The sequence below is a fragment of the Puma concolor genome, chromosome C1 (assembly GCF_028749965.1).
Source record: "Puma concolor isolate L17-30 chromosome C1, mPumCon1.1.hap2, whole genome shotgun sequence".
Classification (NCBI taxonomy): Eukaryota; Metazoa; Chordata; class Mammalia; order Carnivora; family Felidae; genus Puma; species Puma concolor.
Genome location: NC_141674.1, coordinates 11236221 through 11262725, shown reverse-complemented (window position 1 = coordinate 11262725; position 26505 = coordinate 11236221). Strand labels below are relative to the sequence as shown.

Below are 26505 nucleotides of genomic sequence, written 5' to 3'. Positions count from 1 at the left end.
CCGAGCCCTTTCTTGGGACCTCTCAGAAGAGAAAGGGCGAATAGGTTTTGTCTTGCGATGTGCGCCCGGATGGATTAGTCAGGGCTGCCCGGCCGGCTGTGTTAATAAGGGTTCTGAAGCTCGGTCCAAACTTGGGGATGGCTGCCCTGGCCATGAACTTTCTGCATTCGGTTTGGGAAAACAGCAGGAAGTGCTCAGATCAAAAACCCGTCGGCTTCTACTCTTGACTCTCCCTCCCACCTTGAGATGTGCTGCCATCCACCCCTCTGTCACTCTCTTGCCCCGGCGAGGCTTTAGCGGTCGGCACTTGGTATTTCCCACGACGGCTGTGAGATCTCGCATCCCGTAGGCGCCGTGACAATGCGATGTCGACACTCCGTCCGCTGAGAGCTGGGGTCTGGGTTCCTTCCCCCCGGAGAGGGAGGCCCGTGGGGCGGGGCCGGTGATACCGTGTGAAGAAGTAGAACTTCTTTTCTCTGGACATTCCTCTTCTCCAAGTCTCTGAGCCACACAGAGAGGCCACGCATAGGGGGTCTGGACAACAGTCCCAGCTGACGCCCCTCCCCGCTCCCGCAGGTGCGGGAGGAAACCTTCCAGATGATGCAGTCCAGCCACCACCGTGTGTCTGTCACCTCGCGAGAGATCCAGCGTGGGAACCACCCACTTAAGCCCATTCACCTTTCAGTCCTGAAGTTCGTGGGTGATTTGTTATGCGGCAATAGGTAACAGGAAGAGTGACAGATAGGACACCAGTAGGACAGATAGTAGATGCCCTCAGTGCTGACGACCTTCTCGGTTCTGACGCACATTCTTAGCCATCTGTCCCATAACGTCACTTCGGATAACCGCTATCGCCACGGGGCTGCTCCGCTCACTGGCCCCAGGACCACTGTCCCTGCTGTGACCAGTCCCTGGTCTTGGCAGTTCTCCCCTCGCCCCCCCCATCTCCTTCCTCCCCATCCTTGACATATGCTGTGTCATTTCATAGCTTTCCAGTGTCTTGTCTGTGTGCGTCTCATCCAGTTGACAAGCCCCTTGAGGGTAGGGGCCGCCAGGCTGCCTCAGGGACCCCCTGTGCCCTCTGTGAGCCGTCATGAGCGCTGGATCGCAGCAGGCTGACTGGACGAAGGAACGCTGAGGGTTACAGCCACAGGGCGTCCTCCTGCTCTCTGTGGGTCCGTGATGAGGAGTCTTCTGGAAGATCTGGCAGCGTGAGCTCTCTGGGCAGCCGTTCAGGAGTGGCATCTTGGGTTGCAGAAGTGGCTCTGTGTGTGGATAAATTATGCAGATTTGAAGTCCTGGCTGGGATGCTTCTTGCTCAAGGCCCTTCTGGAACTGCAGACCCGCTCTTTGGACTGGGAGAGGAGGGCTAACAGGGCATCTCTGGGTTCCGGGAAGGTGATGGGGAAGCAGGGAAAAGGGAAGATAACTGTCTGGGGCGCCTGGGTGGCTCTGTCAGTTAAGCGTCCGATTTTAGCTCGGGTCATGATCTCACGGTCCGTGGGTTTGAGCCCCGCGTCGGACTCTGTGCTGACAGCTCGGAGCCTGGAGCCCGCTTCGAAATCTGGGTCTCCCTCTCTCTCTGCTCCTCCCCCGTTCGTGCTCTCTTTCTCTCTCTGAAAAATAAATAAAAATTAAAAAAAAATTAAGATCAGGCCCTCTGCCAGGTACATCACACCTCATTTAATGCTCCTTTCTAGATCTGTAACTTTGGGCAAGTTCTTGAACCTCTCTAGGTCACGGTTTCCTCATGTGTGAACGGGGGATAATAAAAGTACCCCTCGCCCAAGGCCGCTGTGCAGAATAACTAAGCTCGTTTACTAGCTGGGGGAAACATTTAGCACAGGGCCTGGCACAGGGGAAGCACTAAGCGTTGGTTTGTATGAGTGACAGAGAACTCGCTGGAAGGCATCTTGGGTTGCAGGGTTTCTGGAGGGTTGGTGACCCTCGACATTCTTGTCTATCCTGATAGAAGGACACCACACTCCCACAGGAGCATTGGGGTAGAAAGTGGGGCTCCCCTGAGCCTCAGTTTCACAGGGCCGGGGCCCTCACGTGTCTCACAGGGCCTGGCACATAGTAGGTGCTCGCTCAACAGATATCTGTGGAACGAAGGCGTGAGTAAACCTGTAAGAGCTCTGGATTTTGTTTAGCGCCACCTGGATCTCAGGATTAGTGGTCACAAAGGAAGCCTGATGGTCCAGCAAATGTCCCCTGGCCCTACTCTGTGCCCCTCCCCGGGTTAGGGGCTAGAGATTCAGGGGTGAGGCAGGCACCGCCCAGCCCTTGCAAAGTCTCTGACGTGCCTCGATGGGGCCTGCACCGTGACAGCGGGAAAGGGCAGCGGTGAGTGGCCGATTCTGCCCAAATTCTCTCTTGGGCAGAGGACCCTCCTCTCCCCACTTGCTGGGGCCATTCTCGTCTCTCTCCACGGCTCAGACACGTCCCGCCGCACTTACACACCTTTCCTGCACGATGATTGCACCAAGCACTGGCTTCCGCGCGCGGCTTCTGTCACGTGCCGGGCTGCTTTCCGTGTGCTTTAGTCCCTGATCCTCGTAACATCCCTGCTGTCACCCCATTTTATCGAAGAGGAAACTGGGGCACAGAGAAGCCGAGGAACTCACGCGGGGCCACCCGGTCATTATCTGTCTGTAAGGCACCGGGCTCCACGAGCCCACCCCCTAACCACTACCCTGCACTGCCTCACAGCCACACGTAGGTCCCCGCGCGCTGGCGGGTGACCGGTGTTTCTCCCTGCGTCCAGCACCCAGAGTCCAGTGCCCAGCACGGCACACGGTCTGTGGGGGTCAGCGAAGGTGCCAGGTGAACAGAGGATGGTCTGCGCTTATCTAAGAGGAGAGGTGGGCGGGGGCCGTTGCCATTTCCCTGCGGGGTGGGGGATACTTCCTGGGAGTCGTTGGAGGGCTCAGAGACCCTAGTTACCCCAGGATGTCCCTGCAGGGTATCCGGGACTCTTTGAAAATGTGAAAGGCCTTGTTGGGAGGGGTCAGCGGGTGGGCAAGGCAGGAGGGAGTGTGTCCTACTCCACTGACAGCTGTGGGGCCCGCAGACCCTTCCCTGTGTCCCCAGGTCTTGGCATGGAAGACCACCATCAGTGAGTGCCCCGGGTGAGCGGGGGACCTGCAGGCTTAACGGGCAGGAGGCTCAGGTGGCTCTGATGGTCTTTGCCTCTCCCTCCCCTGGTTCACAGCCCCACCTCCACCCCAGGTGTCTTTGGGGCTGGCTGTGCCTCTCAGGGGTCAAAGCTTCTTCCCCCTCCCTGCAGGAGAAGCAAAGGAGGGCATGGGGTTGCACCCACTGCCTCCCACCGGAACCGTGCCCCCTCCCCCCCCCCCCCGCTCCCCTCCAGCCTCTCCTCTGCATCTGCACCCCTGCCAAGCTAACCTGCAAGGGCACTCAGACGGAAGGGACCCTTCGTGGAACTGGTCGCGGTTCCAGTCCTTGAACACCGTGAGCTTGGGGACCTTGACACCAGTGAGCTGCGTTCATCAGTGGAAAGACTGCACCTGCCCAGCTCCATGGGGAGGGCCCGGAGGAGTCGGGGAGAAAGCCCCCGCCCCGCCAGCTGGAGGGTCGGCTCCCATAGTCCTTTGCTCTCTCCGTCCCCCCCGCCCCGCCCCGACCATGGTTAGGGACACTTCAGAGGCCTGGCTCTGGACAACGTTGGGATGGGCCCAAGTAAGCCTGGGAATTTTTCTTCCCCAGGGACAATGAGTTCATTACAGCATAATAACTAGAATTACATAATAATTATAACCACATCATAGTAACTATAAAGCATACTAGAAAATAAAAGTTATCATAACATAAACTCATGGATTGGGCACAAAGAAAATAGGAGTCATTGGCCCTCACGGGCATTTTCTAATTGAATCTCCTACCCCTCATTTTTATTTTTTTTAAAGTTTATTTATTTTGAGAGAGAGAGAGAGAGAAAGAGAGAGGGAGGGAGAGGCAGAGAGAGAGGGAATCCCAAGCAGGCTCCGCATTGTCAGCGCAGAGCCTGATGCGGGGCTTGAACCCACGGAACCGTGAGATCATGATCTGATTTGAAACCGAGAGCCGGGCCCCTAACCGACTGAGCCACCCAGGTGCCCCTCTCACCCCACCCCTCCTTTTTAGAGGGGCAACTGAGGCTGAGAGAGGAGTAAGGGGTCCAGAGTCTCTCAGCTAGTTAGAATCCAGAACTAGAAGCCAGGACCCCTGACTCCCGGCCTCTATTCCTTCCCCACCACCTCACTGAGCTCAAAGACTAGGTGGGCAGTGGGAGAGTCCCACTGATGCCAGAGAAGCAGAGGTCATTAGGGAGGAAGGAGGACAGGTGAACAAAGAATGTCACAGAGACTTTGCTTTCCCTTGTGGGTCTTTTTTTTTTTTTTAACGTTTTATTTATTTTTGGGACAGAGAGAGACAGAGCATGAACGGGGGAGGGGCAGAGAGAGAGGGAGACACAGAATCGGAAACAGGCTCCAGGCTCTGAGCCATCAGCCCAGAGCCCGACGCGGGGCTCGAACTCACGGACCGCGAGATCGTGACCTGGTTGAAGTCGGACGCTTAACCGACTGCGCCACCCAGGCGCCCCTCCCTTGTGGGTCTTTATGACGTTAACCGCTCACTGTCACTGAGCACTTACTAAATGCTGGCCCTTTAACTCATCATCTCATTTAATCCACGCTAAATTCTATTGTCTGCTGTGTGTTTTTGTTTGTTTGTTTTTTTGTTTTTTGTTTTTGCCAGTGATGGCATTGAGGCTTGGAGAAGTCATTCAAGTCGCTCATGGGAACCCAGTTCTAGATCTGGAGGCCACATCTAGCACCCCTACGAGGACAGGACATGGGTCTCCTCCTCACACCCCCTCACTGCCCTGCCCAGGTTCCAACTTGCGGAGACTGGTGTGCTGGCTGGCGGGGCGAGCGGGCTGGGGTCTGGGGACCAACGGTCACCTGATGCAGCCGGCAGCTGTCAGGGCCCAGCTGTTGGCCGCCGGAGACCCTGTGCAGGTGCAATGGCAGCTGTGCTGCGGGCACACCTGGTCCGGCAGCCACGGTGGGGGGGGCCTCTCAGCTCTTCAGAGTCTCATCCCCGAGAGCAGGGCTGGGGTAAGGTGAGCGAGGCACCTGTCTCAAGTGCAAGATTTAAGGGAGCACCAAGAAACTCAGTAATCGGGGAAATGGCATTCTAATGCAATATTTAAAAAAATGTTTTCTCTGGAAAATGGAGCTCATCACGCCTACGGTGCAGGGCTCTTGGGATGATTAGTAACCAAAGCTCATGCTTTGTCTGATGGTTTGAACACTTGCCACGAACCAGACACTGTTCTGAGCTCAGAATGTGCATCAGCTCACAACACCATCACAGCAATCCCAGGAGGCACTGTTATTATTCCCATTTCACAGATGAGTGAACTAAGGCAGCCGAAAGAAATTTGTGCAGTATGGTCCATGGCATAAAGGCCGTTAGATACCTAGCACTTTATTTTCAAGTGCCTGGTGGATTGTGAACTAGGGCCACAATCTTGGGTGAGTGTAGACTCGAGAGGTCTCTCAGGAATTGCAGAGCCAAAGTTATATTAATCCTGGCTTTGTTTAAAATTTTGATATTTTGTTCAATGTGAGTTATTTTTGCATCAAGTTTGATTTAAAAATTGCATTAAGATACTATTCATTTGGTGTCTGAGTCATGTGACATCCCCTTAAATCTTGTCCCAAAGTGGGGGCGCCTGGGTGGCTCAGTTGGTGGAGCGTCCTACTTCGGCTCAGGTCATGATCTCAAGGTTTGTGAGTTCGAGCCCCGCATCGGGCTCTGTGCTGACAGCTCAGAGCCTGGAGCCTGCTTCGGATTCTGTGTCTCCCTCTCTCTCTGCCCCTCCCCACTCACGCTCTGTCTCTCTCTCTCAAAAATAAATTAAAAAAAATAAAAAAAATTTTTAATAAAAAAATATCTCGCCGCAAAGTAAATGTCTTGCTTGCCTCATCCCAGTCCCCACCCTGCTGGACCTGCCCACTCACCCCAGTAAAAACGAAAAAAATCTCCCAGGGAAGCAGAAGCAGGGAATGTAGACTCTTCCAGGACTAACTGGTTCCCAAGGCAAGGATACGTTTGCACGAGAGAGCGGCACCAAATGGCCCAGAGGGTGGGGCAATATTTTCTTGGGCAGCACTGGTTGGCTGTGCACAAAGGTGACCTCTGTGGGGAGGGCGGATGGCTCCTCTCCCAACTTCCCGGAGAAAAATTATCGCGGGAGGCTGAGAAAAGTAGCAGAGCTGGCACAAGCCACAAACCCAAGTTCTACGTTGTGAAATATTTGAAATATCCATCACCATTCTGTGAGAGAATCTCTCTTTAAAAAAATTGTCTTTTAACATTTATTTATTTTTGAGAGACAGAGTGCAAGTGGGGGGCGGGGCAGAGCGAGAGGGAGACCCAGAATCCCAAGCGGGCTCCAGGCTCCGAGGTCAGCACAGAGCCCGACGCGGGGCTCGAACTCACGAACCGCGAGATCACGACCTGAGCCGAAGTCGGAGGCTTAACGCACTGAGCCACCCAGGCGCCCCTGTGATGGAAGCTCTCTTAGTGGAGAGGCCGCCATGGAGTCTGGACACTCACCCCCTTCCGGCTTCTTTGTTCCCAAATGGCTTATGCCAGCTGTGCTGCATAGTCTGTAAACTGCCAGTCTGTAAACTGATCAAGCGTGTAACCCATGAACAGGAGTTCAGAAAGTGAGTTGTGATTTATGTGGAAACTAAGTTAAACGCTTGGAAGAAAGTGGATAACCGTGACCTTAAAAAATTGCTACGGCATTAGGTGTCTGTGCAAAAGCTAAAAGATGGGAGAAGAAAGGCCATAAAAACGTGGAAGGGCTTGTGCAGGTTGCTTCATACGTGTCTCAAAGTCATTGTGCCATTTTAAAGAAAGGGAATTATAGGTGCTTTACGAGGGCAGCGGTTTATATAAGACAGTTAAGAACTCAAAGGATTGATGAACACACCTATAGTTACAAGTTTTAAATTAAAATAAAATGTTTACAGAGTATGTGTGGTTTCTAATAATTTCCCTCTGGCCAGTTTTTCACTTACTCAGTCCCAATCATGTCAGAGAAGAGAGATTTTACTACATTTATTTATGTCAATGCCAGCCTCACATACTTCCTTTGGGATTCCTACCGCTAACACGTCTTAGTAATTTGTGTCTGTGCCGCACGCAGCATTTTCATCTCTATATCACTCTATTTCCAGGTAAAGGAAACATTTACTTTCATTGGTAATGTCAGTTTGCCTGTAGTTGAGGCTTAATTTGAATAAACAGCACCGATTGGCTCCTTAAAGCAAGGAACATTTGCATAGGTGCTGTGAATGGTTCGTAGGGGAACAGTACATTTGCAAGCAAGCTTGTGGTTGGTCGCCAGAGTAAGACTGCACTTGAGAATTTGTGTGCGTGGAGAGCGGAGAGGAGCAGTTCTTTCCCGGAAGCCGGAGAAGACCCCTCTCCCTCCACCTCCAAGGTTGACCAAGGCCGTAGAAATCTATTAGTGGCTTTTCCCATTTTGCCCTCCAAGTCCCCACTGTTCCTCATCTTTGCCAGGGCAGGTAAGTGGGCGGCACACAGCTGAAATTCTAAACAGAGAAAGGGTTTTGGGTCCAGGAAGTAGTGACCCAAACAATAGAACCCACACTTGCTGCATTCCCAAAGCCTAAAGAGAAAATGCTTGTTCTGGAAGGATCCCAAGAAGCCGTGGAGTCCTACTTCTTTGGAACTCCACTCCAGCTTTCTTATAACCATAGGATTGAGTCCAGTGTGGGCAGGGAGGTCCCCAAACCACCAGGGGGAGGGGACTGGAAAAGTTCCTCTGAGTGACAGGGCTTACCCCCTACCACCAGTGCAGACAGCAGTAGGCCCCTGATCGTGGTGAGTCCGCAGGAGTCCTGTAAGTGTCGCTCTGCCTAAGGCCCTGGTTTTATGAGTGGGCTTACAGGGCGGAGATCTACCAGGAGCACAGAAGATGTGGATTTGCTCAAAGCCAAGTGGAAAAAAGGGCCTGTGTCCCAGTACTTTTTTCCCCCACCTGTCACCCTGGAAATACTTAGAAAAAGATGCCAGAGGTAGATATTGAAACATGGGTTCTATTTGCTTTCAAGAGATTATGCTACGTGTTAAGGAAAGAAGAAAAGTACGGGCTGTTGGTCGTTGGAGTTGTGTTTTCAAGGAAACGCTGGGCAAATAGCACTCCAGGCCGGTGGTTCTCAGCGGGGCCGGTGTTCCCAGTCAGGGGATGTGTGGCAACGGCTGGAGGCATTCTTGGTTGTCATGGCGGGGCCCGGGGCACTATTGGCATTTAGCAGGTAGACTAGAGGTGCCACTAAACATCCCACAATGCACAGGGCCGCCCCTCAGAAGGAATTATCCTGTCCCCAATGCCAACGGTACCGAGGTTGAGGATTCCCGCTCTAGGCTAGGCCCTGGCTCGTTGTGTGACCTTGCATTAGTCATGGAAGTCTCTAGGCCCAGGGCCCCCCCATCTGTGAAACAGGGAGAGAAATGTGTGCTCAGTCTGTACGGCAGTCTTGTGGTGGGGATTTGAAAAACACAAGGAACATGCTTACACCAGAAAAGCACAAGATAGGTCCACACAATTGGGGTTTGGCAGAGCTCTAGCCATGGAGGGGGAGAGAGAGAGAGAGAGAGAGAGAGAGAGAGCTGGCAGAGGGATGGATCAAGATGTGTTTTATTGTCTGCTCCCAAGACGACAGCAGTTTGCACCTTTTCCAATAACTTCATCTTCCAAACAGGGTCAAAGCAGGACCTTCTCAGAAAGGGGGCTGACACCCACCGAACACCACACAGACGTCAGCTGCATTCGCATGTCTCATCTCAGCTTTACAAAACCCTGCAAGAGGGTTCCATATATCAGGCGAGGAAGCTGAGGTTCAGAGAGGTCATGTGACTTGCCCAAGCTCGCACAGCCTCTGAGGCAGAGTGTGAATTCCAACCTAGGCTGATGTGTTTCCAAAGCCCCTTTACTTGATGTCCCTGGCGACGGCCTTCTGACTCTCCTCCTGGGACCGCGGGAAGCCCCTTGTTTTTGGTGGGAGAAGGGTGGAGCAAATGAAGAGTTTCCTCACGCTTTCTTCGACCCTCGGTCTCCTTGTGGTCAGAGCCCAGCCCCAGGCAGGCCGGGCTCTGGTGAGACGGCCTTGCTCTGTGACCACAGCCAGAAAGGCAGAAATGAAAGTGGGCATCAGCAGTTAAGGCCTGGGCTCTAGTCCTCAGTCAGATTCAAACATTATGTCTTGGACGATTCACTTACCTTCTGGGCCTGGGTTTCTTAGTTCCCCGTCCAGGCCGTGTCACCGGTGACCCCTTGACCCCCTGAGCTCAGGAGTGATGCCCTGACTGACCTCCTAAACTCAGAAAAGCCCTAGAAGCTTCTGCTTATCATCTTTTAGAAACGAAGAAACGTTCGAGGACCACGCCTGCCGGGTGAATCCGAAATTCCCTGACAGTGACCTCAGCTTCATTAGAATGTTAAAACCCCCCTCTGAATATTCATCTCAAGCCCTTACTGCTGCCGGGGGCGTCCCAGCTCTGGAAACCATTCATTCCCCAGTGATCTCCTTGTTTGTACAAATACAGTGACCTCCGCCCAGCGTAGCCTCGGTCTCTAGCTCACCAAGAAGCAGGCCGCCTTTGGTCCAGCAACAGCCTTGAGTGCAGGATCGCCGTAAGGCTGAGAAAACGGGTGTGCAAGATTTTGTCATCACCCATGGGTCATTTGAAGGTGAGGGAGGTTGGGGTGCAGAATCCTGTTGAACTGGACATCAGAGCGCCGGGATTCTAGTCCCAACGCTACCCCTAACTCCTACTTCTGAGGTGTTCTATTTTATCTTGAAAATCAGTGTGAATTTGGCATTCTGCTCCATGGAGCTGTGTTTATTTATTTTTATTTATTTATTTTTTTTCAACGTTTATTTATTTTTGGGACAGAGAGAGACAGAGCATGAACGGGGGAGGGGCAGAGAGAGAGAGGGAGACACAGAATCGGAAACAGGCTCCAGGCTCTGGGCCGTCAGCCCAGAGCCCGACGCGGGCTCGAACTCACAGACTGTGAGATCGTGACCTGGCTGAAGTCGGACGCTTAACCGACTGCGCCACCCAGGCGCCCCAGAGCTGTGTTTAATATAAAAATAAGGTTTGTCCTGTACGAGGTTACTGAACAAACACCAGTGTGATGCATGTTGTGGGCTTGCTGTGTGACCTTGGGTAAGTCACACAGGCTCTCTGGCCTGGGACTGCCCATCTATCAAGCAGAGAGAGGGAGAGGGACACAAGGCCAGTCTATTTCACCACGTTGCTGTGAGGAGGTAAAGGTGGCAGAGAAACTTCATCAAACAGCCTTAAGCCGGTCATTGACTGGGCCACCAAATGGAAAAGTCCAGGAGCGGTGTTAGCTTCAGGCAAAGCTGGATCCAGGACTCTGCCTTCCACTGGGAGGGGCCATCCTCAGGCTCCATTGAGTGGCCTGGAACAGCTGCAGATTCTTCCTTCCACAGCACAAGATGGTTACAGAATCTCTGGCCCAGGGTTTCTCAACCGCAGCACTATTTTGGGCAAGGATTCTTTGTTATCAGGGCTGTTCCTTGCACGGTAGGATATGTGGCAGCATCCTTGGCCCCCGCCGCCTAGAGGCCAGTAGCCCCTTCCCCCAAGTCATGGCAACCAGAAATGTCTCCGCATATTGCCAAATCTACCCTGGGGAGCAAATCGACCCCTTCTTCCCCTTTCCCAATCTGCTCTAGTAGTCTCCTACCCGCTCAACCTCAAACCCAACACAGAGGTGGGTGAGAGTCTTCCGGCAGGGCTCCCCCAGAAGCCCTGGGACTCTCTGATTGGACCGGCTTCAGGTCACATGCCCATGCCTGAACCAATTGCTGTGCTGGGGAAGAGGATACAGTGTGTTGATCGGCCAGGCCTGGAGCTCAAGTCCTGACCCTGACATTGGGGTGAGAGGCTCCAACCAGGCCGTGGGTCTGAAGAGTAGGGGAGGGGCGGCCTGGACACCAATGTGCAGGCTTCAGGGAGAGGGGATGGAGAGGCTGGGCAGGTGGCGGTGACGTGCCACCACAGCCTGCTGTCCCCCCTGGGGCTTCGTTCCTTATTTATATGTTGTTGGGCAGCAAGGCAGTCGGTAAACTTCGCTGGGCAGGGAGATGTGGTTGTGAACTTCTCGTGGCTTTTATGACTCATGCAGAAGGATTCCTCTGAGAAGCCAAGTTCAGTGGTTAGGGCTGGGGGTTTACACCCTGGTGCTTCCGTGTAGTGACTCCATGGTTTGGATCCTTGCCGCTCAGAGAGCAGTCTGGACCATGAGCAGCAGCAACACAGTTTAGGAACTGGTTAGAAATGCAGATCCTCCCCCACCCCCGACCTGCCTGTTCAGCATCTGTGGGTTTTTTTTTTTTTTTCATTTTTATTTATTTTAATGTTTATTTTTGAGAGAGAGACAACGTGAGCAGAGCAGAGAGAGAGGGGGAGACCCAGAATTCCAAACAGGGTCCAGGTTCGGAGCAAGTCAGTGCAGAGCCGGATGCGGGCTCGAACTCACAGCCGGGAGATCGTGACGTGAGCCGAAGTCAGATGCTCAACGTACTGAGCCACCCAGGCATCCCTATTTATTATTTATTTTTGAGAGAGAGTGAGAGCGAGAGCAGGGGAGGGGCAGAGAGAGAGGGAGACACAGAATCTGAAACAGGCTCCAGGCTCAGAGCTGTCAGCACAGAGCCTGACGCGGAGCTCGAACCCACAAACCCATGAGATCATGACCTGAGCCGAAGTCAGTCGCTTAACCGACTGAGCCACCCAGGTGCCCCTCATCTGCAGTGTATTTAACAAGAAAGCCCAGGGGGTTCTTCTGCATGTTGAAATTTGGGAAGAACCAGGTTAGGGTAAATTTCATGGCTCTTCCTTCTCCGTTTCTTTGCCTAGCAAATAGAAACGAGAACAATTCCATCTGTCTCTTAGTGTTGTTGTTAGAATAAAAAACACCGGAAATAGTAAATGTGCACCAAAATGTTCACCCTTAAATCCTCAGACCTGCGGGCCTCCGGCATTAGGATAGCACAGAATTCTTCAAATGCTTCCGTCAAAGGATCCTAGTAGATTGAGGTTGGAAGACTTCTCTGTAAAGGACCAGATAGTAAATATTTGAGGCTTGCGGGCCATATGGTCTCTGCTGCAACAGTCAGCCATTCTGTTGCAGCACAAAAGCAGCCATATGGCATAGCTGTGTTCCAATAAAACTTTATTTACAAAACAGAATTTGGCTTGTGGGCTCTCGTTTGTACTAGAGCAATGATTTGGGGTTTAGCACTCAGCAGTCACCACAAAGCAAAATGTCTCAGAAGTCTCATTTCTCACCCGGAAAGCTTCATCTGAATTCTGCGGCTGACTTCATAGCCAGAGCTGGGTTTATTTTAATTTAATTTGTTTTCTTCCCACCCAGGCTTCAAAGAAAATTGATGCTTCGGGGAGAGGCTTTGTGTTTATTCTCTGCTTTATGCCTTCACCCTGGTCTGCCACCAAGTTAACCCTTGCAGACACGTGCCCCAGCCTGGTAAGGATGAGCTTCGGGGAATTGGCCCCGAAGGCCTTCTGGGAATGAGGCCCGGTCTCCTAAAGTACAAAAGAGAGGGAAGATTTGCTAATAGGGCCCAGATGTGAGATCAGTGGCACTAATGACACCTATCACAAGCTTCTGTTATTTCACTGGCTTCCAACAGGGAAGGGGGGGCGGAGGCCCATTTTACAGGTGGAGAAACTGAGACTCTGAGCGATTAAGGGACCCTGCTTGTCAGTGGTGGAATTCAGACCTCTGGGCCCATGAGTGCCCTCCCTTCTGCCCTGTCGTAGTTCATGCTGTTCATTTGTGTCAGAGGTCCTGTGGATGGGCTGGATTGCCAACATGGGGCTGATTCCTCCCCCTCCCCTGTGTTCACACCTTTTGCCATATCACTTTGCAGTGTCCTTCCGGGAGGAGGGGGAGAGACAGGTGGAGCCCAGCTCCCCCCGCCAGACCCAGACTAGACCAGCTTACCCATCACAGACCCCTGGAGAGGAGTGATTCCAGCCGAAGTCATCAGGGCCACCTAACTGACCCCCGACTGACCTCAGATACGTGAACCAGAAACGCTGGTGATTGGATGCCTCGGAGGGTTTGTGGCTGGTGGTTACAAGGCATCATTACTTACAGCTAACTGATACGGTGCGTGCAAGGCGCCTGTGAACACCTGTGAGCCATAATTCATTCAGTTTTCGGTCTATCCAGACTCACCGCCAGCTTCCTTGAGGCTGGTCAGCACACCCATGCTTCACCTGTCCTTGTCAGGGCCACTACGAGGACCCCAAGGTGGGATCCTGAAGATCTGGGGCTTAGTGGCAGAATAACATAGTTGTTAGTCCCACAGGCCCTGGGGTCACACTGCCTGGGTTTAAGTCGTGGCGCCCGTTACTAGCTGTGTGGTCTTGGGGGAGTTTTTAAACCTCTCTGAGCCCTAGCGTCCTCATCTGTAAAGGGGGGATACTAATCAGGGTTGCCACGATTATTAAGAGATTGTGTTGGGTCGGTGCCTGGCACACGGACTACCCAGCGCTCAGTACCCAGCGACTGCATTAGACTCACAACAGCACTCAGGGCTCATTGGCATGTGGGGCTCTCAGCCCCTAGGCCAGGGGTTCCTCTGCCCGGGGAAGAAGGTGGAGGTGGGAGGGTCAGGGCCTCGCTGCCCCCTTTCCCTCGCCTCCAACCGTAGGTTTGTGACCCCTCGACAAAGCACACAAACCCTCGCGTCACCCAAGGGAGTCCTTCGTGCCCCCTCCCTTTCCTCTCTCCTGTGCTCCCACAGCATACTCTAGATCTTGCCAGAAGGAAAGAGGGATGGCGTGGTGATTTCCTCCTGCTGCTTTAACAAATTATCACAAATGCAGTGGCGTAAAAACACATAGAGTTACTATCTTACGGCTCGGAGGTCAGAGGTCCACAGTCAGCCTCAGGTGGGGCTGCAGCAGCACCGAGGTCAGAGGTCCACAGTCAGCCTCAGGTGGGGCTGCAGCAGCACCGGGTCCGTCTGGAGGCTCCAGAGGAGAACCCCTTCCCTAGCCTTTTCCAACTTCTCCGGGCCGCCTGCCTTCCTCGGCTTGTGACCCCTTCCTCCACCTGCAAAGTCGGCAGCGTAGCATCTTCAACTCGCCATCGGACCCTGACCCCCTTCCCCCCGCCCTTATGTCTCCTCTGCCCCGACCCTCCTGACTCCCGCTAGAGCCCTTAGGATGACATTGGGCTCACCTGGGTGACGCAGGACGCGCTCCCATTCCTAAGATCCTCAAATTAATCGCACCTGCAAAATCTCTTTTGCGACACAAAGCAGCACGTCCGCAGGTTCTGGGGATCAGGCCGGACGTCTTTGGAGGGCCATTATTCTACCACAGACTGGCCTCGGGGGGACAGTGACTCTGGGCCCCGAATCTGAGAATTTTACTCTCTTACTGAACCAACAGAACCGTGGATTATATTTTTATCATTTATTAGCTAATAACAGGTAATTTTGATAATTCAATCACATCCCCAGAAGTTTATAAAGATTTGAGACTGGGGGTGGGGGGCGGCTAGTCCACACGACACGTATGCCTCTTAAGTAAGTACCGAATTATTCCTGAATTACCGAGCCCCTCTCTCCATCACCGCCTACGTGTTAATTTTGGACTGGTTCATTGCAGTAGCCTCTCAGCTGGCCTCCTTGCCTCCCCTCTTGCCTGCTGCTGTCACATGAACGCTTTGATTGTGCATCTGAACACGGCGGTCCCCTCTCTATCTATAACCTTTCTGTGGCTCTCCATTGCCCTCAGCATAAAGTTCCAACAACCTTCCACCACAACCACAAGGCTGTCTGTGAAAGGCCTTTGCTCACTTTCCAGCCCATCCCTTGCCACTCCCTGCTTGGGTGACCAATCATCCCAATTTGCCTGGGACTGTCCCCATGTTTAGCTCTGAAAGTCCCACATCCTGGAAAACTGCTCCGTCACTCCATCCCTGCCCTTCACCTTAGGCTTTAGCAACACCTGCTGCTGAGAAACGTCTTCCAAGCAGCTATCGTGACGCTGCTCATCCCCTTCTCTTAGTAGGAAAGCAACCCCTTATATTATCCCCAATGGTACCAGTGAGGGGTGTGCTGAACTTCAAGTAACTGATGACCTGGTTACGGTGGTTAAAACACATGCAGGTTTATTTTTTTCACATAAAAAGACATTCAGAGCATGGTTGCTGGCTTTGGATCTTGATGATATTGGAGCTCATAGCCGCAATTCTCTTGGCCACAAAATGGCTGCCTCAGCTCCAGGCATCACATCCGTATTCATATTCTGGCAGGGCAGTAGAGTGTGGTGGCCGAGAGCATGGGTTCTGGAGCCCGATTGCCAACATCTGGATCCTAGCCCCATCACCTCCTGGTTAAGTCACCTTGGGAAGTCACCAGCCCTCTCTAGCCTCAATTTTCTCGTCTCTAAAATACCCCATAGGGTTGTTTTGGAGATTAAGTGAGGTAATACATGTAAAACCTGTAGGACAGCTAGTGCCTGGCACATAGGAAGTGCTCAATATGTGTTAGCTTTTATTATTATAACTGCAAGGGACCTGAGGACATTTAGCATTTATAACCTCGAATATACATAACGATGGACATAAAAGGAGTTGTCTGGGAATGAAGTTTGGGTCAAGTCACCAGCAGCATCTTCTGTATTTGGGTACCTTCTATTCAGATTTTAAGACTCAGGGGCACCTGAGTGGCTCAGTGGGTTAAGTGTCCGACTCTTGGTTTTCGGCTCAGGTCATGATCTCGCAGTTCATGGGTTCAAGCCCCACATTGGGCTCTGTGCTGACAGCTCGGAGCCTGGAGCCTGCTTTCGATTCTGTGTCTCTCTCTCTCTCTGCCCCTCCCCTTCTCACACTCTGTCTCTCTCAAAAAAATAAATAAACATTAACAAAGAAAAAAAGACTCAGCTTGGGCGTCACCACCTCCAGGAAGCTACCCTGGACTCCTCCTGCCAACTGACACTGGGTTAAGTGTCCCCTTTCTATGCTCCTGGTCTGTATTCCAACCTTCATACTTGCACCCAGTAAGTATGATCAAGAAGCCTGTCTCTCGGTCTGTCTTCTGCAGAGCAGAGATCTTGTCTGAACCATCCCTGGATTCCCAGGACTGAGCTGATGCCAGGCGGCTTGAGGGCCTCTTTGTTGAGTAAAGTCTTTCCTGAGAATCGCCTTGGTCTAGTAAGGTATGGGGGGTTCTGTCTGGTCCCTACGTCCAGGAGCCAGACTCTGATGGGGAAACCTGACAGCTCATGGGCCAGCCAGGGACAGCTGTGGCTGAGGTCTCTCCCAGCAGGAGTCCAGAGGCCGGGGTGGGGGCGCTCCCTCCAAGCACGAGTGCGTGGTCAGGGGCCCGGGGCCCAGGTTCCCACTTGGACACTAGATCTCTCTCTTTTTTGGCCCCACTTGCCCTCTAATTGGCCTCAGGGGGGCTCCCTTCCCCGAGCCTCTGTGGCTCATGCATTACTGGCCCTCCGTGCCTGTGACCTCGCCCTGCTCTTTCTTCTCTCCGGACCTCTGTTTCCCTGCCAGTCTGATACAGCAAAAGCTTATCCAGCTAGGACCTGCTGTGACTGTGTGTGGAGGCCACTGTGTCCCTCGAACCTGCGCCCCCTGAAGGAGGCGCTGGGACCCTCCTCCTTCTCACGGTGCCCAGCACAGGGCTGGCGTAGGTAAGGGCTCATTGGACATTTCTCGACCAAGAAAGCCCGAGCTGACAGCAGCCCTGGGGTCTGATCCAGGGTGGGCGATACTGGGGAGTCTCTTTCTCAGGGAGCCAGTGGTCGTCCCTGAGCAACGGGCATTCTCCTGTGGCCATCCTCTCCGGACCGGGGAGCTGTTCTTGGGGAGACCCCATCCTCTCCGGGCCGGGGAGCTGTTCTTGGGGAGACCCCATCCTCTCCGGGCCGGGGAGCTGTTCTTGGGGAGACCCCATCCTCTCCGGGCCGGGGAGCTGTTCTTGGGGAGACCCCATCCTCTCTGGGCCGGGGAGCTGTTCTTGGGGAGACCCCCTCCTCTCCGGGCCGGGGAGCTGTTCTTGGGGAGACCCCATCCTCTCCGGGCCGGGGTGGTGTCTGAGGACCCACCAGGCTCCTCTGTGGAGGCAGGATCAGGAAGGGGGTGATTTGATCAGGCCACTGTGGTCCACAGCCTGTGAGATGTTGGGGGGGTAAGTGTCTGGTGTGGCCTTAACTCTCATCCTTTGAGGCTACCATGTGGCATTCTGGGGTTCCCTCTCCACCGGCACCCCAGCAGCATCCTCCACAGCCGAACCAGGTGGGCCGAGGGGGTCTCTCCCTGCATCCCTGGTGTGGAAAGGGGCAGCCCCTACAGAGCCCAGGGGCCCGCGGGGGAGGCACACATCACAAATGCAGGCAGCCTGAGGGGGAAGGGCGTTTATTGGGGTTGTAGGCTCCCAAGGATGAATCACAGCTGCATTTTCTGGAAGAAGAGAGAACAACAGGGGATGGGACTTGGGTGGAGGTTGTGTGTGCCCCCTTCTGGGGCAGCACGAGGCTCTGCCAGATCAGAGGAAGGGGGCGTGGCAGGCAGCCCCAGGGCCTTGACAAGCCCGTCTCACCTCTGCCCAAGGGGTCTGAGCCCCCTCGGGACTTTAGGCCACTGTGCAAATGGGGGCTCAGAACACATCCTGTCCCTCGGCATGAGGCTCCGAAGTCCATTGTGACCCTCTGTTCCCCCATCCTCGGGTACATGTGGCCACCCCTGCTGACCCCTCTCCCCTGCTGGGCCCTGCTCTCATGGGGTCCCATTTCACTTTGGTGGCGGGGGCGGGGCTGGGGGGCACTGGTGTGGTGCCTGGGGTCGATCCACAAGGTGGATCCTGGGGTGGATAAAGGGATGAAGTTAGTGACTGTTTCCTTCCCTGCACCTGACTCAGCATCCGCAGACAGGAAGCCCGTGGCACTTCCCGAGTGGGCGAGTGAGTGAATGAGTGAAGGCGCGAAGGAGCGAGTGAAGGGATGGGTGGGGGGGGGGGGGTGAGGGGCTGGTGGGGGCGGGAAGAAGGGCCCGGAGACGGGCACCCACCTCATTGATCCAGTCGATGTAGGCAGACACGCGGGTGAAGACCGTGGGCTTCTTAAGGGTGTTGCAGCCCAGCCCGGAGCCAAAGCTCACGATGCCTCGCACCTCCCAGGAACCGTTCTCAGCCTGGCAGTTCAGTGGGCCGCCCGAGTCTCCCTGTGGCCGACGGGGCAGAGGTCAGCCCCCGGGCCTCCCCCAGAGGCTTGGGAAGCAGGGGCAGGTCACGGGGGTGGGGGGATAGGGGGCTGAGACCCCCTGTTTTGGCCTCGGCCTGTCCACGTTGAGGGAGGCAGCGGGGATGCGGTTTGGGAGTCCCAGGCTAGCTCTTAGGTTGCTGTGTGAACTTGGGATAAGGATAACCCTCTCTGTGCCTTGGCTTCCCTAGCGGTTCAGGCCGTGCCTAAGGCTCTGCCAGCTGCACAGAGAGGTGAGGATGCCAAGAGCCACACTGGAGACCCGGGGGAGTGAGGAAGGGTGGGAGTGGGGGGAGGGGTCGTGTGTTTGAAAACAGGACCGTTTCTGATGGTTTTAGATGTTTCTGGGTCAGGTTGCCTAAGCCCCCTGCCTCTGACTTCGATGAGGTCTCTTCTACGCTTGTTAGACTTGGTCCTCACATCAACCCTGTGCTCACGGTGCCTCCATTTTATAGCTGGGAAAACTGGGGCTCAGAGAGGGGAAGCAGCCTGCCCAAGGCTGCACAGCTACCAAGTGGCGGGATTAGGACTCGAATTCGCTCCACACCCCTGCCCGCACGATAGCGCAGAGGGGTGGGGCTGACAGGTTTCCCCTGAGCCTCCCGGGTCCAACCAGGGAGGGGGTTTGCTCATGCGGGTCCCCCCCCCCCGCACCTCCTTTGCCCTCCTCACTGCCCCCTTCCACTTGGCCACGTGGGGCAGGGACACGGTGCGGGGTGCGGACACTCACGTTGCAGGCCGAGATGACGCCGTCCCCGCCTGCACACACCATGGTGTCCTTCACCATGCTTCCCCACCAGTCCTTCTGGGTGCACGTGGTGTGGTCCACCACGGGCTGAAGGCCCTGCTGGAGCTCGTCGGCAATGGGGCCGTTGGCTGCGGGGGAGGGGGGGACAGATGTTGGCCCCGCGTCAGCCCGGACGGCGCCAGGCCTTCGGGGAACAGAGGGCTGGACGGGGCCGGGGCGGGACCCAGGTGAGCTCTGGCTACCCTCGGGGGCAGCCACACACACACACACACACACACACACACACACACACACGGGCCCTTAACCGAGAGAAATGACTCCGAGCCTGCGGTCCCAAAGTCTGAGTCAGAGACCCTTCTGAGGGTGGGGAAGGGAGCCCGCGGGAGGCCGAGCTCATCTGTAGGAAGCCCTCCAGAGATAACCACTGAGTTGACTTATCTTTAACTTGGATTCTGGGGTTTCCCCAGGGTCCATCATTCCCTTGTCGCGTCCGCCTTTGGTGTCCTACCATCCGAGGTCTTTCTTCCCCCCGGATTTTCCCAGGACAGACCTGCGTGTTTCTGTCAGTCTTCCGTGCATTCACTTATTTGCATGCAGCCTTCTAACTTAGGCATATCGTTTTCCAGAAGCTCCAATCCCCTGCCCCCAGCGGCTTGCCTGGTTTATTTCGTAGTCAATTAGACCAGGCGCGGCTCTGAGTACTTGACAAGTTCCACTCTTACAACACCCCTTAGGTGCCCTTGCGAGAGGGTCTGACACGTGGTAGGTGCTTAACAAATACGAGCTGTTACTATCACGAAGGTAAAACAGGTGTGAAGATGTGGAGACAGAAAGGAAAAGGGTCGGGCCAAGGCGGGCGGTGCGCTTATCGTGGGAGCCGCTTCCTCCAGGAAGGCTCTCATGATTTGCTGGGGGCTGTACTCACTCCAGAGGCGGCCCCAGCCTGTGACGTAGCAGGGGTAGTCTTGAGGTAGCAAAGAGCCCTCCTCCGGCAGGCATGCCAACTGGATGGTGTCGCTCAGCTGCACGGGCTCCGCCAGCTTGATGAGGGCAATGTCGTTGCTGGAATCCAAAGAGGAGGCGGTGAGTGTGTAGGAGGACGCTGGCTCCGCGAGCTAAGGCTAAGCAGCCCAGGCTGTCAGCCGGGAGCCACGCCTAGGGTGACCAGGAGTCCTCCTTGAGGACAGCGAGTTTCCTAGTGGCAGACAGAGACGACACCCGCCTTCCAACACCGCGGCGCGCCCCTTGAGAGGAAACTTCCGTCTCATGTGCCTTCCCGTCATGTGAGGCTCTATGGAGGGGAGACTAGAGCAGGAACTTTCCGAGCCGCTGCAGGCTACGTACCAACGAGACATGACCTTAAAGCCAATTGGAAATGATCGAAGAGGGGCCCCTGCAGATGCAACTTTTAATATTTTCATGTGAACAGAATGGAAGCTGGTGAGCCTAGGCAGAGCTGGTTTGATTCCCTGTTCTGCCACATACTGGGCTGTGTGACCTGGGACGTGCTCCCTCACCTCTCTGAGTCTGGGCTGTGTGACCTGGGACATGTTCCCTCACCTCTGTGAGTCTGGGCTGTGTGACCTGGGACGTGCTCCTTAACCTCTCTGAGTCTCGGTTTCTTGTCTAGGGCTGTTGTGGCAATTAAATAAGATTATTGCAAGATGGGCATGCAGGAGGCGCTCAGTAACGGCGAGTCCTGGCTTGGCCTCTGGCTGAGAGACTTCAGGCAAGACGCCGTGGGGGCCTCGGGGGTCTTTATTCCACGTGGAGCTTCTGGGAACCCTTGGCCGATGATGGAGACGGAAGAGGCGTCCGTCTCCATTTAGCATTTCTCCGCTTTGCATAAAGGGGTCATCCGCTGGCTGTTCAGGGTGAGGACGGGGTCCAGGGACAGGGCGGGGGCAGGTTCTGTCATATCGGGGGCCCCCACCGCCCCCATATTGGTGCTTCCCCCAGGGGCCGTGAAGCGGCGGCACTCACCGCACCAGGAAGGAGTTCCACTTTTCGTGGACAAAGATGGTGTCCACATTTGCGAACAGGGAGCCTTCCTCCTTGTCCACCACCAGGTTGTTCTTGCCCAGGGCCACGCGGTAGGTCTTGGTGTTGCTGAGCAGAGGAAGGGGGCTGGGTCAGGGTGGCTTCCTGCCCTTGCTGGCCAGAGGGGTAGGGAGGGAACTCGGAGCTCTGGCGGCCCAGGCCTGTGGCCACCGTGGGCATCGTTTTGGGGAAGCGAGTCTCCACCGGCACGGACCCTCCCCGGGGCGCAGGGTAGGGACCCTGCTCTCGGAGTCGAGTCTACCCTGATTCCCAGGGGGGCGGCCCTGGGCCTCGGTTCCCTCATCTGTACGGCGGAGACAGCGTCAGCATCGCCTGCCCAGGTGGCTGTGACGCGAGCCGGTCCAAGCCGCCACCGCCTCTCGCCCGGATGATCTTGCGTTTGTTCCTGCCTCCCCCGTCTCCTGCTCTCCTCGCACACCCCTGCTCGCACGCTATTTCTCACTCCTACCAAGTAGGCTCCCTCCTCCTGGTCTTTGCACTGGCTGTTCCCTCTGCCCGGAACACCCTTCCCTTACTTCCCTCGGGTCCTCCCCTGGCCACCCCGTTTAAAATGGGACCCCTTCCGCTTTCCAGCCTGCCTTATTTTTCCTCGTTGCCACTCGATATGTCATGTCAGATGGCCACTTGTTGAATGGCCTGTTGCTCTTATGCTAGAATGTAAGCTCCCTGCGAGCATGGAGGGTCCTCACCGCCGCGTGCCCTGGCACGCTGTGGGCGCACAATAAATGCTTGTTGCATGAAGAGGTGAACGGCGAAGTTACTGGGTAGAAGCGGCTTCGGGAGCCCAGTGCCTGGGGTGTGTAGTAGGTGCTCAATAAAAGCAGCCATCAGGCTGGCACCGCGGGGCGGGGGCGGGGTCCCTGGGCGTCACCCCGCTCACCTGATGCAGTGGGCGGCTGTGAGGACGAAGCTGTTGGCAATCAAGGTGCCGCCACACGTGTGTCTCCACGTGTCATTCTTGAGGTACTGGAGAGAGATCTGGAGCGGGGGGGCCACATGTCAGCCCCGGGACCCTCACCCCGCCACCCTCTGCAGCCCACCTCCCACCCCTGCAGCGGCATGCTTACCTGCCAGGGCCAGCTGTGGGGCCTGGCATTGTCTCCTCCTACCACTCGGGCCGATAGGTTGGGCAGGAAGCTGGGGACCCCGCAGCTGGAGGCTGGGGGATTCGGGAGGGGAAGCGCACGGGTGAGAGGGGCCGGCATCCCCAGCAGGGAAGGGGCAGGTGGCAAGGGCACAGGCTTTGGGGCTGGGCAGACGCGGGCTCAGGTTTTACTGCCTGGGGAAGCCGTCTAGTTCTCTGGGCCTCAGCTTCCCTGTCTGTGAAATGGGAAGAGTGGTGCCAGCTTGGTGAGGTTGAACTGAGGATGAAATCAGACAACGCGTAGGAAGAGTTTAGCAAAAGGCCTGGCGCGGAGTGAATGTTTGAGGCGTTGAAGGAACTAAAAAGGCAGCTGCGTGTGTGTCCCCAGATAAAGCTGCGTCTCTCATTCTCTCCCTGCTGTCCCTTTTTAGACCGCGGCAAAATGGGGGTGTGTGAGCACCGAATCCAGGGTTCCAGACCGTCAGAGCTGGGGAGCTGTGTGGAGCGGTCAGGAGCCTGTGCTCTGCAGCGAGAAGAACCGGGACTCAAATTCCGGCTCTACCGTTAACCAGTCATGTGATCTCAGGCAAGATCCTGAGCCTCGCTGAGCCTCAGTTCCTCGTCTGTAAAATGGAGGTGTTGATAGACCCTGCCGTTCAAGGTTGCTGCGCCAATCAAATCAGCTCCTGCCTGTCAAGGGCTTAGCACGGTGCCTGGCATATGGTAAACATGTAACAAACAGGAAGCTGCTATTGTTACTTAGGACTGTCGTTGTCGTTAGCCGGAAGGACTCTCAATCAAGTGCTCTCATCTGTCAAAGGAGCCAGTGAGATCTAGAGAGGTGAAGTGGCTTGTTGTTGTCCCGCCCAGAGTAAGTGACATTCAAACCAAGTCCCTTGATTCCTGTCTGGGAGAAGGTCACCAAAATGGGTGAACGAAGCATCGGTCCCCAAGGAAGAGATGCCAACGCTGAGAAAGCCAGGCCCTTAGGGTCCCTGGAGAGAGCCCAGGATGAGGCGGTGACTGTCCCCCGGCCACATCATCAGCCAATTTGCAGATATGGAAACAAGAGCTGCCCAGCAGGCGAGTGGCTTGTTTGACACACAGCTGGTCGCCCCAAATCCCCTTTCCTGGGACTGGGGAGAGCCCCCCGCCGCTCTCCTTGTCCCCGGGGAGGCCAGCCTGAGCACAGAGCCTGCCGGCCACAGCGAGTCCCCGCCCCACGGCTTACCACAGGCCAGGAGCGCGGCAAGGATGGTGAAGCCCAACATGTTGCGAGTGGGACTGGCTCAGGACCGAGTGGCCGTCGAGGTGGGCAGGGACACACTTATAGGCAGGTGTGGGGGTGGGACCATCTGCTCAAGGCCGAGCCGCCCCTCGGAGAGAAACCTGTTCCGACAAGGCCCTTTCCCTGACCTTGGGCGGTTACTGTTTAATTTGGGCAGGAAATGGGGCTGGCTCAGAGGCATGGGTTTCCCAAATCTCCCGAGACAGAGCAAATTCTGAGGCCCGCAGGTTTGGGGGGACCCCCCGCCACTCTGCCTGGAGCGTGCTCTCCTCCTCTGTCCCTAACTCACACTGTTTAATTAGCATTGATCGGGCACCTATCATTTATTGGGCCTCGTGCCCGGTGCTTCCCGCATTCACTCAATTGTTCCGACGTGAAGTAGGCGCTTTTATCCCCGCAGCGAGGAGGAGCAAGCTGAGACTCAGGGGGTCAGCGACTGCCCAGGGTCACACAGCTGGGTGACAACAGAACCCAGATTTGAAGCCGGGACTTCTAACGCCAGCCCGGGGTTCATCCTGCCGCGGTCCGCCGTTTCCTTCTCTCTCTTCCCCTCCTCTCTTCTTTCTCCTTCATTCAACTCATATTGTCTGGTCTTGGGGTACTCCCTGCCTTCCTGCTGTGGATGGAGGCGGAGGTCCGGCAGCCCCTGGGAGGTGCCCGGTTGGCCGAATTCCTCCCCAGAGCCACAGTTATCTCCCTGCAAAGTCCCGGTCTCCCCGTCTCTAAAAGGGGCGGAGAGGACTAAATGCATCCCAGGCGACTGACTGTTGGTCCCAAGGCGCCCTAACTTGAGCGTCAAGGTCGAGTGGCAGATGTGGGCTGGTGGCACTTGGTGTGGGTCCAGAGCACTGCGTGTCCAGAGTTTCCATCCAGAGCCCCGGCAGTCTGGGCTTAGTGTTCGGTTTCACCCATTTGCGCCGAGGCCTGACTTGGGCCTGGCCAGTTCGATTCTCCTCTCCCTCCCCTTTCTGCCCTTTGGATGTTGTCACAGTGCTTATCTGAGGGTGCTATTTTATTCAGCTTAAGTTCTTTCTTAAAAGCGAGCATCCATGACTTTGGTAATAGAAAGATCAAGAAACGTTTGGTAAAAAGAGACCGAAAGATAGGGAGCGGAAAGGTATGTGTAGGGGTCTTTCCTGCTGCGTTGGGGATCTCAGGCTGCGGGGAACTTTCTGTTGCGTTCTCGAGGCCGGTCCTGACAGCGGGGTCGGTGGCTGCTACACCTCGGACCCGGAGCAGACCCGAGCGCTGCAAAGGGTCAGCCTGGCCTGCAGACAGACCTTGTACGCGGAGAGGTGGCCTGAGCTTCGTGGCGGATCTTGGGGGCGGCAGGAGATCAGACTTCTGGTTTCTGGCTCCGTTAGTGACTTTCCGGATGGCCCTGGGTCTTGGGGAAGCTCTTTGGGCCTCAGTTTCTCTTGAGCAACGTGGGGAAATGATGAACTGGGACTTTGCTGGTGGACACTGGGGGACGCAACGACCTCAGTCACGTGCACACACCCACAGCTACCCGAGCTCGCGGGGACAGGCAGACACACGCGCATACATGCGCCTCCATATGTGTGCACGTGTCACAAGTGTAGCCCGTTCACTTATACACAGATACACGCAGGGCTACGTGCCTCACCTTCAAACATGTACACAAACCTAGAAATGACCCCGAACACACACACACGACAAGTCCTGAGGTACCAGATGAAGAGTCAAGAATTTTCTTCTTTTTTGGGATGTTTGCAGAGACACTGACCTTTCTTTTTTTTTTTTTAATTTGTTTTAATGTGTATTTATTCTTGAGAGATAGAGACACCGCGAGCAGGAGAAGGGCGAAGAGAGAGGGAGACGCAGAATCGAGAGAAGGCTCCAGGCTCCGAGCCGTCAGCACAGAGCCCGATGCGGGGCTCGAACCCACGAACCGTGTGGCCACCGTGCGGATGGACCAGTCAGCCCTGGCCGGGACCCCTCCTCGCGTCAGGTTAGGTGTAACTGAGTGGCTGCGTCTTTGGGGACCGTTCTGTGGCTCGTCATGGGAGCCTTCTCTGGGCCCCAGAAGGTGCCTCTGGCTGTGTCCCGGAGCAGCTAATTCTGGAGCAGAGAACTGTGTTCTCACTGGGGGCAAAGGGGCAGAGGTGGGACTGCCAGCCCCTGCTGGCTTGGAGCCCTGGTCAGAGGACGCCATTACCCCAGTGGTCCAAACTGTCTAAGTTACGGCGGTGACATGTGGTTGGCTGACCTGATTTTCTGGCCTTGGGGACAAGAGGTAAAGAAGCTGCCATGGTGGGTGTGTGTTGGGGGGGGGAGGGGTTGTTACACTTGATCTTAGCCAAAGGCCGAGAAGCGATGGGGAGGGGTTGTTAATATCTGCAGAGGGGGGCTCTGTGGAGTGAATTTCCTGGATTAACTTGATGAAACGCTTGACTGTTTTGTTAGTCCAGACTGTGAGGTGCTGACGGACTGTGTACATAGAGGCCATCCCTCCCTCCATCCCTCCCTCCATCCATTCATCCCTCCCTCCCTTCCTCCCTCCCTCCCTCCCTCCCTCCCTCCCTTCCTTCCTTCCTTCCTCCCTTCCTTCCTTCTGCCTGCATTTGCTTGGCCTTGTGCTAGGCCTGGGGCTGCAGAGATAAGACCCCCTCACAACTGCTGGAGCTCCCTGCTGGGCATGGCAACAAGTGTTTCTCAGAGTGTTCGGGCCGAGGGCTGGCAGCCCTCTGAACGAAAAGAGGTTAGTTCTGGGAGCTGGGAGCTGGGTGGGGGTGCAGATTGCAGAAGGGTTCCTTCTCTACAGCCTCCAGGTCCAAGATGAACTTGAGGACTTGAGGGTGTGAGAATGTTGGAATCCTCATTCTCACCACCCTTGCAGTCTGTGACTCCCGGGGCCTGGAGTGGGGCCTCCCAGGGCCCAGGCACTCAGGGCCAGACTGTCCTGGA

At 55.4% G+C, this 26505-nt stretch overlaps 2 protein-coding genes across 2 annotated transcripts in view; one reads left to right on the top strand and one right to left on the bottom strand.

Annotated features, from left to right (window-relative positions):
• The window catches only part of CASP9 (caspase 9), a 39454-nt gene extending 27118 nt beyond the window's left edge, over positions 1 to 12336 (top strand). The window contains exon 9 of the mRNA XM_086715760.1: positions 12004 to 12336. Within this exon, the coding sequence (XP_086571886.1) occupies positions 12004 to 12039 (36 nt within the window). The 3' untranslated portion in view covers positions 12040 to 12336. The remainder of the gene's footprint in view (positions 1 to 12003) is intronic.
• Positions 12337 to 17538: 5202 nt separating this feature from the next.
• On the bottom strand, positions 17539 to 23639 carry LOC112861733 (chymotrypsin-C). Its single transcript, XM_086715755.1, has 8 exons — positions 23521 to 23639; positions 22273 to 22364; positions 22086 to 22183; positions 21128 to 21253; positions 20070 to 20206; positions 19127 to 19272; positions 18206 to 18358; positions 17539 to 17599 (listed from the first exon to the last, which is right to left on the bottom strand). The coding sequence occupies exons 1-8, from the start codon at positions 23558 to 23560 to the stop codon at positions 17585 to 17587; spliced, it is 807 nt and encodes a 268-aa protein (XP_086571881.1). The 5' UTR covers positions 23561 to 23639; the 3' UTR covers positions 17539 to 17584.
• Between the last annotated feature and the right edge of the window lie 2866 nt (positions 23640 to 26505).